At 42.9% G+C, this 11,085-nt stretch overlaps 2 protein-coding genes across 5 annotated transcripts in view; both read left to right on the forward strand.

Annotated features, from left to right (window-relative positions):
* Positions 1–3,089, forward strand: part of rnf31 (ring finger protein 31) — a 71,981-nt gene extending 68,892 nt beyond the window's left edge. For all 3 annotated transcript variants that reach the window (XM_076876388.1, XM_004572945.3, XM_076876389.1), the window contains one exon: positions 1,148–3,089. In XM_076876388.1, the coding sequence (XP_076732503.1) occupies positions 1,148–1,198 (51 nt within the window). In that variant the 3' untranslated portion in view covers positions 1,199–3,089. The remainder of the gene's footprint in view (positions 1–1,147) is intronic.
* Positions 3,090–7,475: 4,386 nt separating this feature from the next.
* The window catches only part of xkr4 (XK related 4), a 28,880-nt gene continuing 25,270 nt past the window's right edge, over positions 7,476–11,085 (forward strand). For both annotated transcript variants that reach the window (XR_013094024.1, XM_014411244.4), the window contains exon 1: positions 7,476–8,669. Coding sequence is in view for 1 of the 2 variants with exons in the window: in XM_014411244.4 (XP_014266730.1) it covers positions 7,975–8,669 (695 nt within the window). In the remaining variant the exon portion in view is untranslated. The remainder of the gene's footprint in view (positions 8,670–11,085) is intronic.

The raw sequence follows: 11,085 nt of genomic DNA on the forward strand, positions 1-11,085 counted from the left end.
TGGTTTTTATACAGTATGTTTTTTTGTGTCTGGTACAGACGCTGGCCAGAGAATGAATCTTTAATTGGCTTATTGAGCTTTGTCTCACAGCAGCTGTAGCCCCAGAAATATGATTTTGTATTTTTATTACCTACATTGAATACTGGGGATGGGTATCGTTTAGGTTTTATCCGATAACGGTGCCAAACCGGCACTTTTGAAACGGTGCCGGTGCTCAAACGGTGCTTAAAGAATGGAGAACACAAAATTGGTCCAAAAACCTCTCATGTTCAGCTGGTTTTTGTAAAAAGATAACAATGTTAGCCTTTTCTGCAGCTATGGGGCATATATGGTATCACTCTTGGCTGGAAGCAGTGCTTAAACAATGGAAAAAACACAAACTTTGTCCAAAAACCTCTCATGTTTAACTGTTTTCCACTTATTCTTTGGTCATTTTAGCCTTTTTGGCCAGGGTGAAGGGAGTATCTGCCATCAAACAAGACAGCCGCATGTAGCTATGATGGTGTTTGCTAGTTCACCTTACATGCATTAATGTAATAACGTGGTTAGCCTACTCAACGTAAATTACACACGAACAACATTAAGCTACTCATGCAGAGAAGAACGGCTGCTGCTGCATCATCATCCTCATCATTTCTGCTACACTGGCAGGGCAGGGCCAGGACTCTATTCTTCGTGTTTTTGGGGGATGTTGCTCCGGGTCCGATAACAGGCACCACACCCGCAGTAGATGTGCTCGGTGTGAGGTCTCGCAGCAAGCTATCAAATATCAAGACCAGACTTTGACCGCTTCACCTTGGACATTTTTAATCTGTAGCTCTGCTCTAAAAGAACGTACGTACCTGGGCCCGCCTACTATCCTCGGAAACGTAAAATGATTGGCTAGAAGTGTATCACAGCTCAGGAAAAAAAGCACCAAAAAAAAGTACCGAAATGTGCGCTGCTTTTCGGTCTGGTTACTACCGTTTATGTCAGAACCGGTGCCATCATGGCACCGGACACCGGTACCCATCCCTACTGAATACTGACTCTAAAGACATTTTGTGTGTTTCATAGAGCATCTTTGCTTCACCAGAATGTATTTTGTGTTTTGGCCATCTGCATGACTATAAGGTATGTTAAAATCACCGTTGTGGTGTCTTTTCAGAAACTGATGGATGAAGTACCGCTCGGTGATAAGGTGCCACGAAAGAAGTAGAGGATGCTCAGTTCCTGTTTTATATCATTTGTAACTACATTAACCGTTCAACTTAAAACTCAGCAACAAGACAAGATGATCCAGAAGATCCCTGTTTTTCAGGTGGACAATGTATTAGTGTTCACTTATACCTCTGTGATAGTGTAAATAAATAGTTTGACTTTGTCAGAAAACCACATTTCAAAATCAACGTATGTGAGCTGGAACATGAGACAAGCTCTGACTAAATCATTTAAATCAGCTGAATGTTCTTTTGTGTAAAACTGTTGAGCAACAACATTTCTTTACATTTTTCTTCCGCAGAGAGACTTTCTTGAGCAATAGTTCTTCAGGTTTTCTCAAGTTTTTTCGAAGTTTGGATGTTGCCTGCTTTTCACTTACAGTTATGTAACACTGACCTATAACTCATTCAAGCATAAAAAATGCTCCTAACTCAAGAGATGAACCAGTGATGTGTCCTCACATATCAAACTACGTCACAAAGAAATCAATTTTAAATCATATTTGTAGGCACACTTGCAGCCTTCCAAAAACACAGTGTGTTTCCCCTTCTTTAGGTATGTCTGTGAAAAATGCCAAAGATATCACATTTTGACAGGCATAGAATAATATTTCTGTACCAACAAGGTGATTGCTAAAGAACAGCATCATGGCCGAGGGAATTACAAAAAACTGTCTACAGCAGATAAACAACATCTACAAATCACGTCCTAAAAAAGGAAGAAAAATCTGTCAAAGCTCCGACACAGGAACTGAGTGATTTACGTGATTTGTTTCTCTTAAGGAAGGGAAACAGAGAAAAGGCCGAACTACACAAGAACCGGACTGAAATGAGTGGCAACAGATCTTAAATCATCATCAATATGGACGAATGATATCAGGGAGGTACAGTAGTGAATATCAACAGAGTTTAGTTCCAAAAGCCGCGTTTCAGCTTTTGGACTTTAGAATTGTACAGACGTTGTTTTTGGCTTCCATGTGTGTTTCAATACGTTTCAAAAATCACTGCACTTGCTCCCATTTTCCTCGCAAAATTCAAAGAAGTGAGAGTTGCTTTGAGACGTTTACACAGTACTGTACACTGAGGCTTTGCTTCTTTTTTCCTCAAATGAACAGCCAGTATTTCGGCTGGATCTTTTTATTGTGCCAACCAAATAAAACAAAACTTTCCTCTTTTCTCAAACTCGCTGTTTCACTCCCCAGCTGTGAGACGTAGCCTTACTTATATAATACACAGATGTGAATACAAGGGCAAATACTTTTATTTTCAATTGGCTTCAGCAGCAAATGAATCACTAAGGTAGCGATATATATTTTTTTTGTTTTACTACGTTACCAAAGTTTATTGAAAGATGTATTGAAATCAGCTTGACTGTAACATTGGATTTGATTGGAGCAAATTAACATCTTATTGAAATTATAAGTGCTTGCATCACTACGTAAGCTCACATAAGAGCTTACTTAGTGATTAAGTAAGTTAACCTAATTAATCTTAAGTAAGTTAAGAGCCAAGAGAATAAAAGTTGTCCACTCTGCAGGGATGAAAACAAATGAAGGATTGTAAACTCAGAATCCACAGGTGACTGCATGTTTTGCAAAGGCTGTTACTGCAGAAAGTAAACAAGTTCTATTGATACATAAAAATTCATCTTTTATTTCCTTTCTTATAAAATGCTACATTTCCACAACTTTGTTTTTACTGGCCATTTGAGAGTGGTAGGTTGCATGTAAAAATCAGAATGCTTACACTTGACAGACAGATAATGGTTTGACCAAATGAATAACATACTGAGAGTTTAAAAGCTGCCGTTTGTAATAAGCAAGAACATAAGTCCCTGTGAAAGTGTATTCTGTGTCATGTACTGTGTCTAATAAAGCATTCATAACATGACTGATACCCTTTTTATACAGTTTGGTAATGTTTATGCTGATCATCTGGTTAATCTACACACGAAGCAGATGAACCATACAACATATACAATATGATGTGGTGCGTAGCAACAGTCACAGACATGACTCTAAACAGGACATTCGAGGAACCGTATTAAATATTGCCGTGAATGGAAATAAAATTTGACAATCTGCAAATTATGCAGAGCCTGTATTTATGTGATTTTACAACAAATCCAGTTCGGAAACAGTGATCAGAAGAATCGTTCATGCTAAAATCATGTTCTGTAACATGTGTGTGTCGTATGTCATCAATACAATCCCATACCATTGAGAATATAGGGTACGAGCTCTGTGCTAGACCCAAGATGTAGCGTCCAGGACCGTTGAGTGGTTCTTTGTCCAAAGAAGGCTCCAGCATTTCTAGGTCTTGCATATATGATGTTAGGCTGGAGTACTAGCATTTGGCAGTCGTTCACTGAAACTCTCACTATGACATAGGACGCAGGGTTAAGAAAACTTTTCACAACATTTTGATGTGGAGGAGTGGAAGCTCTACTCTGAGCCCCTCCTTTATAACCGAGTTCCTCACCCCATCATTAAGGGAGAGCCTACTACCTCACCCGTCGAAAGAAGCTCATTTGCACCTCTTGTATTTCAGTCTCATTCTTTCAGTTACTACCCAGAGCTCCTAACCAACTTAATAACAGCCACGATTATTTCAGTTATGTTCCTACTCCACAGTTGAGGGTAGGAACATAGATCAACCAGTAAATTGACAGTTTCACTTTCATGCTCACAACAGCCTAGAACAGCATCCATCTCACTCCATCTGTCAATCTCATGCTCTGCTCTCACATCCCCAAGATACTTAAACTCTTCTGTTAGGTCTATACTTGTAGACCTCGCTGACTCAGAGACTTATTCCCGTGAACAAAGCAAGACAGAGCGCGATCCATTTTAACTTGCAAGGGGAGCCGATCGGACCAGGGTCTTGGAGCTGCGAGTTCCTCACCTGATCCCAGACAACTCCAAACTCCGGCCCCCTCTCGCAGCTCTTTTATTAACTCGGTGGTCACACAATCATCTCATTAATCATGCAACAGATAAAACACTCACATGTGAACATCTGTTGTGTGTGTGTCTATGAGCATGTGATGTGATATGTGTATGTGTGTCTGTGTAGGAAACAGGTGAGCATTCATGCTAAAGACCTAATCACCTTGCACGATGACAATCATATTGATCCACAATTCTCTAACATCTTCCACTCGGGGAAACAACTCATCAACAACCTGGAATGGGCAGCTGATAACAGTGGTTGGACCTCCTGATTCCCATCCTGGGTGCTTCACACGTGCCTGCAAACCAGTCTAGTGCAAGCTGGAGGTCACTGCCTGATAAGGCCACAACCAGAACAGAAACCACATCGCTCCTGCTGAATCTGAGGTGCAACTAACAAATGGAACCCTCTGCTGCACCCTGGCATAGCCCCTCCAAGAAGGCTGAAAAGTGAGAGCCCTCGGAAATCAGAGCACATGCTCCAGTCCCCTTTCTTGAGAAGGGGTACCACCACACTTATCTGCCAGTCCGGTCACAGGCATTGTGACCAACTTCCATGTGATACTGAAGAGACCTCTGGCTTCATGGACACATAGAGCTGGGTGTCACCTGCATAGCAATGAAAATGTATGCTATGCCTTTTAATGATATTGCCTAAGGGAAGCATGTATAATGTAAATAGAGCAGGAAAACAATTTCTGTGATGATAAACAATCATAAACATAGAAAACATTTAATTTAATCTTTCAAAGCAGAAAAACAAATACTGCCGTTTTTAGCTCTTTCTACACCTTAAATTTCCAATCCTGGCTTGATAAACAGTCATGATTGTTTGAATGCTTCTACTCTCATATTAGTTAACAGTAACAATGTTTCATCAAACTAAAAGGATTATCTTCAACTTTTGATTTTGAAGTTAGCTCGTGGGTAACTTCCTGAAACTTGACGAGTCACTCAGAGGACTGAAGGCGGTGCTCTCTAGCACTGACCTGGAGCCAGTGGCAGTGATATCTAGTTTTATTGTAACTGAGGAGATTGTATATGTATTTTATTGTATTGTAAGCATACAATACTTTTTAAAACTACTACTGTGAATTGCATTTCTTATGACTATCCATCCATTTTCTTTCGCTTATCCGGGGGCGATTAGAGGAACGGCAGCCTAAGCACAGAAGCCCAGACCTCATGTCTGGGGGAACATCAAGCCGTTCTCTGACCCGAGGCCTCCTCCCATTGGGAACACCTCACCAAGGGGCCATCCTTATCAGATGCCCGGACCATCTCAGCTGCCACCTTTCAATTTGGAGGAGTAGCAGCTCTACTCTGAGCCCCTTTCAGATGGTTGAACTCCTCGCCCTAAGGGAGAGGCCAGCCACCCTTTGGAGAAAGCTCATTTACGCTGTTTGTGTCTGCAATTTCGTTCTTTCGGTCACTACCATAGGTGAGGGTAGGAACATAGCTCGACTGGTAAATCAAGAGCTATGCTTGTACGTTCAGCTCCCTCTTCATTACGATGGGCTGGTACAGGGTCTGCATCACTGCAGCTAAGCACCGATAAATCTGTCGATCTCCTGCTCCCCTCTCTCCTCACTCGTGAATAAGACCTCAAGATATTTAAACTCCTCCACTTGGAGCAGCAACTCATCCTTGACCTGGTGTGAGCACTCCACTCTGGATGAGGACCGTGGCCTCAAACTTGGAGGTGCTGATTCTCATTCCTGCCACTTCACATTTAGCTGTGAACCACTCCAGTGTGAGCTGGAGGCCACCACCTAATGAAGCCAACAGAAACACACGATCTGTGAAAAGCAGAGATGAGAATCTGAGATGATCCAAGTAGAAGCCTTTTCCCACTTGGCTAAAAGTACAAATTCTGTTCTCTTCAATAAAAATGAACTGCAATAGTGACAAAGGGCAGCCCTGATGGAGCGAAACTTATTGCTGACAATGTGAACCAAGCTCTTGCAACAGTTGAATAAAAATGCAATGGCTTGTAGCAACAGGCCGAACACCCCATACTGCTGAAGTACTTCCAGTAGAATTCTCTGACATGTAGACTGGTTGGGCAAACTCCCAAATATCTTAGAGTGGATAAAGAGCTGGTCCTGTGTTTCACAACCAGGACAAATACCACATTGTTTCTCCTGAATCCTAGGTTTGACCAACAGACAGACTCACCCTCCTGTACCCTGCTATAGACTTTCCTGGAGAGGCTGAGGAATGTGATTCCCCTATAGTTGGAGCACACCCTTCAGTCCTCCTTCTTGAAGATGAGAACCACATCCCCAGTCTGCAAATCCAGAGGTACCACCCTAGATATCCATGCTACATTGTAGAGGAATGTCAACCAGCAACAGCCTGGTTTAACTGCCTCAGTGACAACACCCCCAGTGACGAATGAGCCGCCCCCTTATCCCCTCGTCCTGCTTCAGAAGATGTGTCAGTGGGATTAAGCAGGTCCTCAAAGTATTCCTTCCACTGCCCGACAACATCCTCAGCTGAGGTCAGCAGCACTACACCTGCACTATACACAGTGTAGCTATGACTGTCTACAAGGGCTAAGTGCATACTCTGTTCAATGTAAGCATGGTTAGCTTTAAAAAAAAGAAAGAAGAAGATTTGAGTAAGATAAACATGATGTTTGATGTTTCATTGTAAAATATCACTCAGCAGTGACTCCATGACCCACAAGCACCTCCACTCAGTGACCATGGGATATTTCTTTTTAGATTGAGCACTGACACATATTTATTGTATTTTTAATTGTGGTGTTTCATAGGAATTACCACACCAGACTTTGAATGTTGTATATGAAAATCAAGTGCCTTTTATGTGACACTGGCTCATTAGTCAAAGTGTACTTTAAGTCTTCCTTATATGCATTTTTTTTTAGGCTACCTTTTTAACAACTGGTAAGGAGCAAGAGATTAAAAGATGAAATGTTGCCCTTACAGTGCTTTCTCCTTAGTAGGTCAGTGAGAACTCTCCATGTAAACGAAAACATTTGCTTTGCCCTGTCCATATTTCTCAGAGTAGTTAATGTCCTTGTGTTCTTCCCACTTTGTTGCCACAGTATGTGGAAGGTTTGAGTGGGAGGCAAACCTCCCGTAAGAGCATGGACCGCAACGTCCTGCAGATGCTGCTGAGTTAACAGCTGGATCTGTCCATGGTGCTGAAACCGTGTTCAGGCCTCCGGATGTTTCTATCCTGGTTCACATATCAGCTGCATGCTTTTAGTTACACTGAGAGGGACATGTTTGCTCTTCATGGCTGATTTAGGAGAGTCTTTGTATTGTAACAGCGCTCAAATGATAAGGAAACTGCCGAGAGACGGAAAACAGCAAAGAGAGGGAGAGTCGAGGGGGTTGGGGGAGATGATGTCATAGTTTTTAGTCTGTGCCAAGCAGATGGCTGCAGCCGTCCTCCTGTCGCTTAGCTCCTGCTTCCATCTCCATCCCAAACATCAGCCTCAGCTCCGGTGACTTACAAGCGCTGGAAACGGAAGCCGTTTAGAAGGACACAAAGCGGAAACGTCCTCGTGTGCGCTGTATGTGAGCGAATGATCCTCGAAGCATAGGGCCAGTCCAAATCTGATATGGACGAAAATACCGGACCAAGCACGGGGCTTCGATCGCTCTTCACTTTTGTCTTCATTCTGTATTATGACCAGACGACAGTGTGGACGAGCTAGTCCTGCCCAGAAAGGAGGAGGAGGAGTAGGAGACACACGCACAAGGGTGTCGACGGAGAGAGGCAGGAGCAGAGGAGCTAAGGCGGGGAGCAACCGGGGGAAATAGACTAGCTAATACATCAAGATACTGATAATGGCTGCTAAATCGGACGGGGTCCTGAAGATGAAGAAGAGCGACGTGGCCTTCACCCCTCTGCAAAACTCGGAGCACTCTGGCTCGGTGCAGGGACTCCACCCGGGCGGCCAGCTGGACTCTGCGGGCACCGGGGACGGGGATTTTGCCAACGGGGAGTCGCGGTGCTGCGGTGGGGGAGGCTCAAACTCGACGTGCCTTCGTCTGGGAAAAGGGCAGCAGAAATATACGGTGTGGGACTGCTTGTGGATCGTAGCCGCCGTGGCCGTTTATTTGGCCGATGTGGGCACCGACGTGTGGCTGTCGGTCGACTACTACCTCCGCCACGACTATTGGTGGTTCGGCCCGACGCTCTTTTTCGTTGTGTTGGGTTCCTTCTCGGTCCAGCTCTTTAGCTTCAGATGGTTCGTCCACGACTTCAGCACCGAGGACGGTGCCGATTCTGTCACCGATTGCTCCCTCATGGATGGGAATAAATTGCTTAGCGGCTCGGCCTCACACGGTGATGTTACTGCTCAACACCACCCGGCCACGCCGCAGAGGCAGGCGTCGACCGCCAGCAAGAACACCACCACTAACAGCACGGCGAGCACAGCGCTGGGAAACAGGAATAGGAAACGCTCGGCCTACTACTCCTTCTGTGTGTGGTTCGGCCAGTCCGTCATTCACATCATGCAGCTGGGCCAGATATGGAGGTAGGATGGAGGCCTTGGGCTGGCGTGCAAATGTATGTGTTTAAAATATTTAAATGACAGAGCAGAGGGCTGCTTTTAGGACCAGCTGCCATCTTTAGCCCCCCACACACATGTTCCTGTGTTTACCTCTCCACCCTGTGTTAAAAACACGGGAAACTAGCCCAGGCCTCCCAGTCACAAAGGTAGTGGTGCCTTTGTGGTACAAATGTTGTGGCTCCTTTCTGTTGTCCTTTAAAACAAATGTAGATATATAACGACCAGACGCCACAATATTAGCGAGAAAGCACCATCAATCACACAAGTCCCTATGAGCAAGCTTTGGGCAACGGTAGGGAGGAAGAACTCTCGTTTCATAGGAAGAAACCTCCCGCAAAACCAGGACAGGGAGGGAGGGGTTTCCATATACAACAATCAGTCATAGAAGAGAAAGGTGAAGAGAAGGTTGGAGCATAGAGAAGCCAAGGAAAACGGACTGTTGATGCTGGCAACATTTTACATATTTTAAACAAGAAATAATCAATACTAACTAAATAAAAAAGTAAATAAAACAGAAATAAGAAAAACTTTGATTGCAAAGAAAGTCTGCAATCAACTGCTCCTGTCCATAAGAGAGTTCACAATAAGATAAACGCATGGAAGGAAGATTTTGAAATGTGGTAGTAGAAGAACTACTACTGTCGAAGCAGAGTGGAAATCAGAAGCTTGAAGAACAGCTAAATCCAAATAAGAGTAAATGATACCTTGAACAAATTAACATTCTTACAATTGCATAAACCCATCTTTTGCAGGTAATCCTGTGAAGATGTGGGACACGTGTTAAAAGCGTAGGTCATGGGCAACAGCTCACAGGGTCAGCAGGTTTGAGTCCAAGCTTAAGTCCTTTGCTGTGTGTCTTTCTCCCATTTCATCGTCCACTCTCCACTACTACACTATCTACTAAAGGCAAAAGGCTGAAAGAAAAGTTTCATTCATTAGTAGTAGACCATTGTAATATACGTTCACAGTTTGAACTAAACTGAATCTGTTGTACACGTTCTAAGGTTTGCACCTATAGACCTGAAGGAAGAAGGTGTTGTGGCACTTTAATCACCTCTGACAAACTTTATTTCCGTTAACATTAACATTTTTCCTCCTTTATTCCTCGAACAGCAGAGAGATTCAAACGATGCAGATTTACAAAATCTGCAACTTGTGAATTGGTTTATGCATTTTCAGCTCAGAGTGAAGTATGTGTATAAGTATATAGTTTGCAGCATAACTATGCTGCAATAGGCATAGGCTGCTGGGGGAATCCCATGATGCATTGAGTTTTTCCTTTCCAGTCACCTTTCTCACTCACTATGTGTTAATAGACCTCTCTGCATTGAATCAGTATTATTGTAGGGTCTACCTTACAATATAAAGCGCCTCGAGGCGACTGCTGTTGTGATTTGCTGCTGTATAAATAAAATTGAATTGAATATTTGTCGGTTTGTGAGGCTCTGCCTTCTTCCTGAAACCAGTCAGAGTAACACCTTAAAATCTGGACAAATCATTTGTCGAGGTTGTTTGGTGTTTGTTTATTCACAGTGGATTCTAAGTAACCTAAATAACAAATATCTCCAACGACAAAGGAAGAAAGATTTCTTTCTTTAAAATCGTGAAGTATTATACTGGCCTTGTCAGAAAAGGCCCTGTTCCATGGTGAGATTGCTTTCTCTGTGTTTGTGCAGAGCAGGGCGGAGCCCTTATTTACAGACCTTTGATGCACAGGTAGGCTAATGCATCTGTTTTGTATTGGAAAAGTAACCACAAAGGAAAGGTTGTATTTTGGACACATTTTTGGATATCAGTTCTCATTGTTTTGTTTTTTTTCCACAATGTGTTTTGCAAGCCTTTACCCAAACTTTCTGGTTAAAATGAACATAAAGTTCCTTTTGAAAATGTCTGACTCTTTTATTTGAAAAAAATCATGCAGTCCGGTTTCTTTGAAGGCGGCTGTTTCTGTGCCGGACCCATAAAGGCGATTACCATTACAACGTATAATGTGGAAGGACAGACACAGGGCTGTAAAGCCAAATCTCAGACGGGGTTTGGACTTTGTGTTGTTTGATATACAAACAGTTTGTGGGACTTTATCATTTTCAACATCTGTTGGAAAAGAACAAATTCCAAGAGAATTACTGTGACTTATATGAATCCTTATGTAGAGAGTATATTAGCCTGTCATTATAAACACAATGGTAACTTTAGATGGGAGGACCTAAGGTGTTATTCACCATCCAATAACTTTATAAATAGTGCACACTGAGGTCCTTAAGGTAAGATAGAGCCTGATTCTTCAAGACCTTTAAATGCAGAGATAATTCTGGATTTAACAGGGAGCCAATATAAGAGATATATGCTCTGTCTTTATAATCCCTGTTGGTTCTTACTG

The sequence above is a fragment of the Maylandia zebra genome, linkage group LG18, assembly GCF_041146795.1.
Source record: "Maylandia zebra isolate NMK-2024a linkage group LG18, Mzebra_GT3a, whole genome shotgun sequence".
Classification (NCBI taxonomy): Eukaryota; Metazoa; Chordata; class Actinopteri; order Cichliformes; family Cichlidae; genus Maylandia; species Maylandia zebra.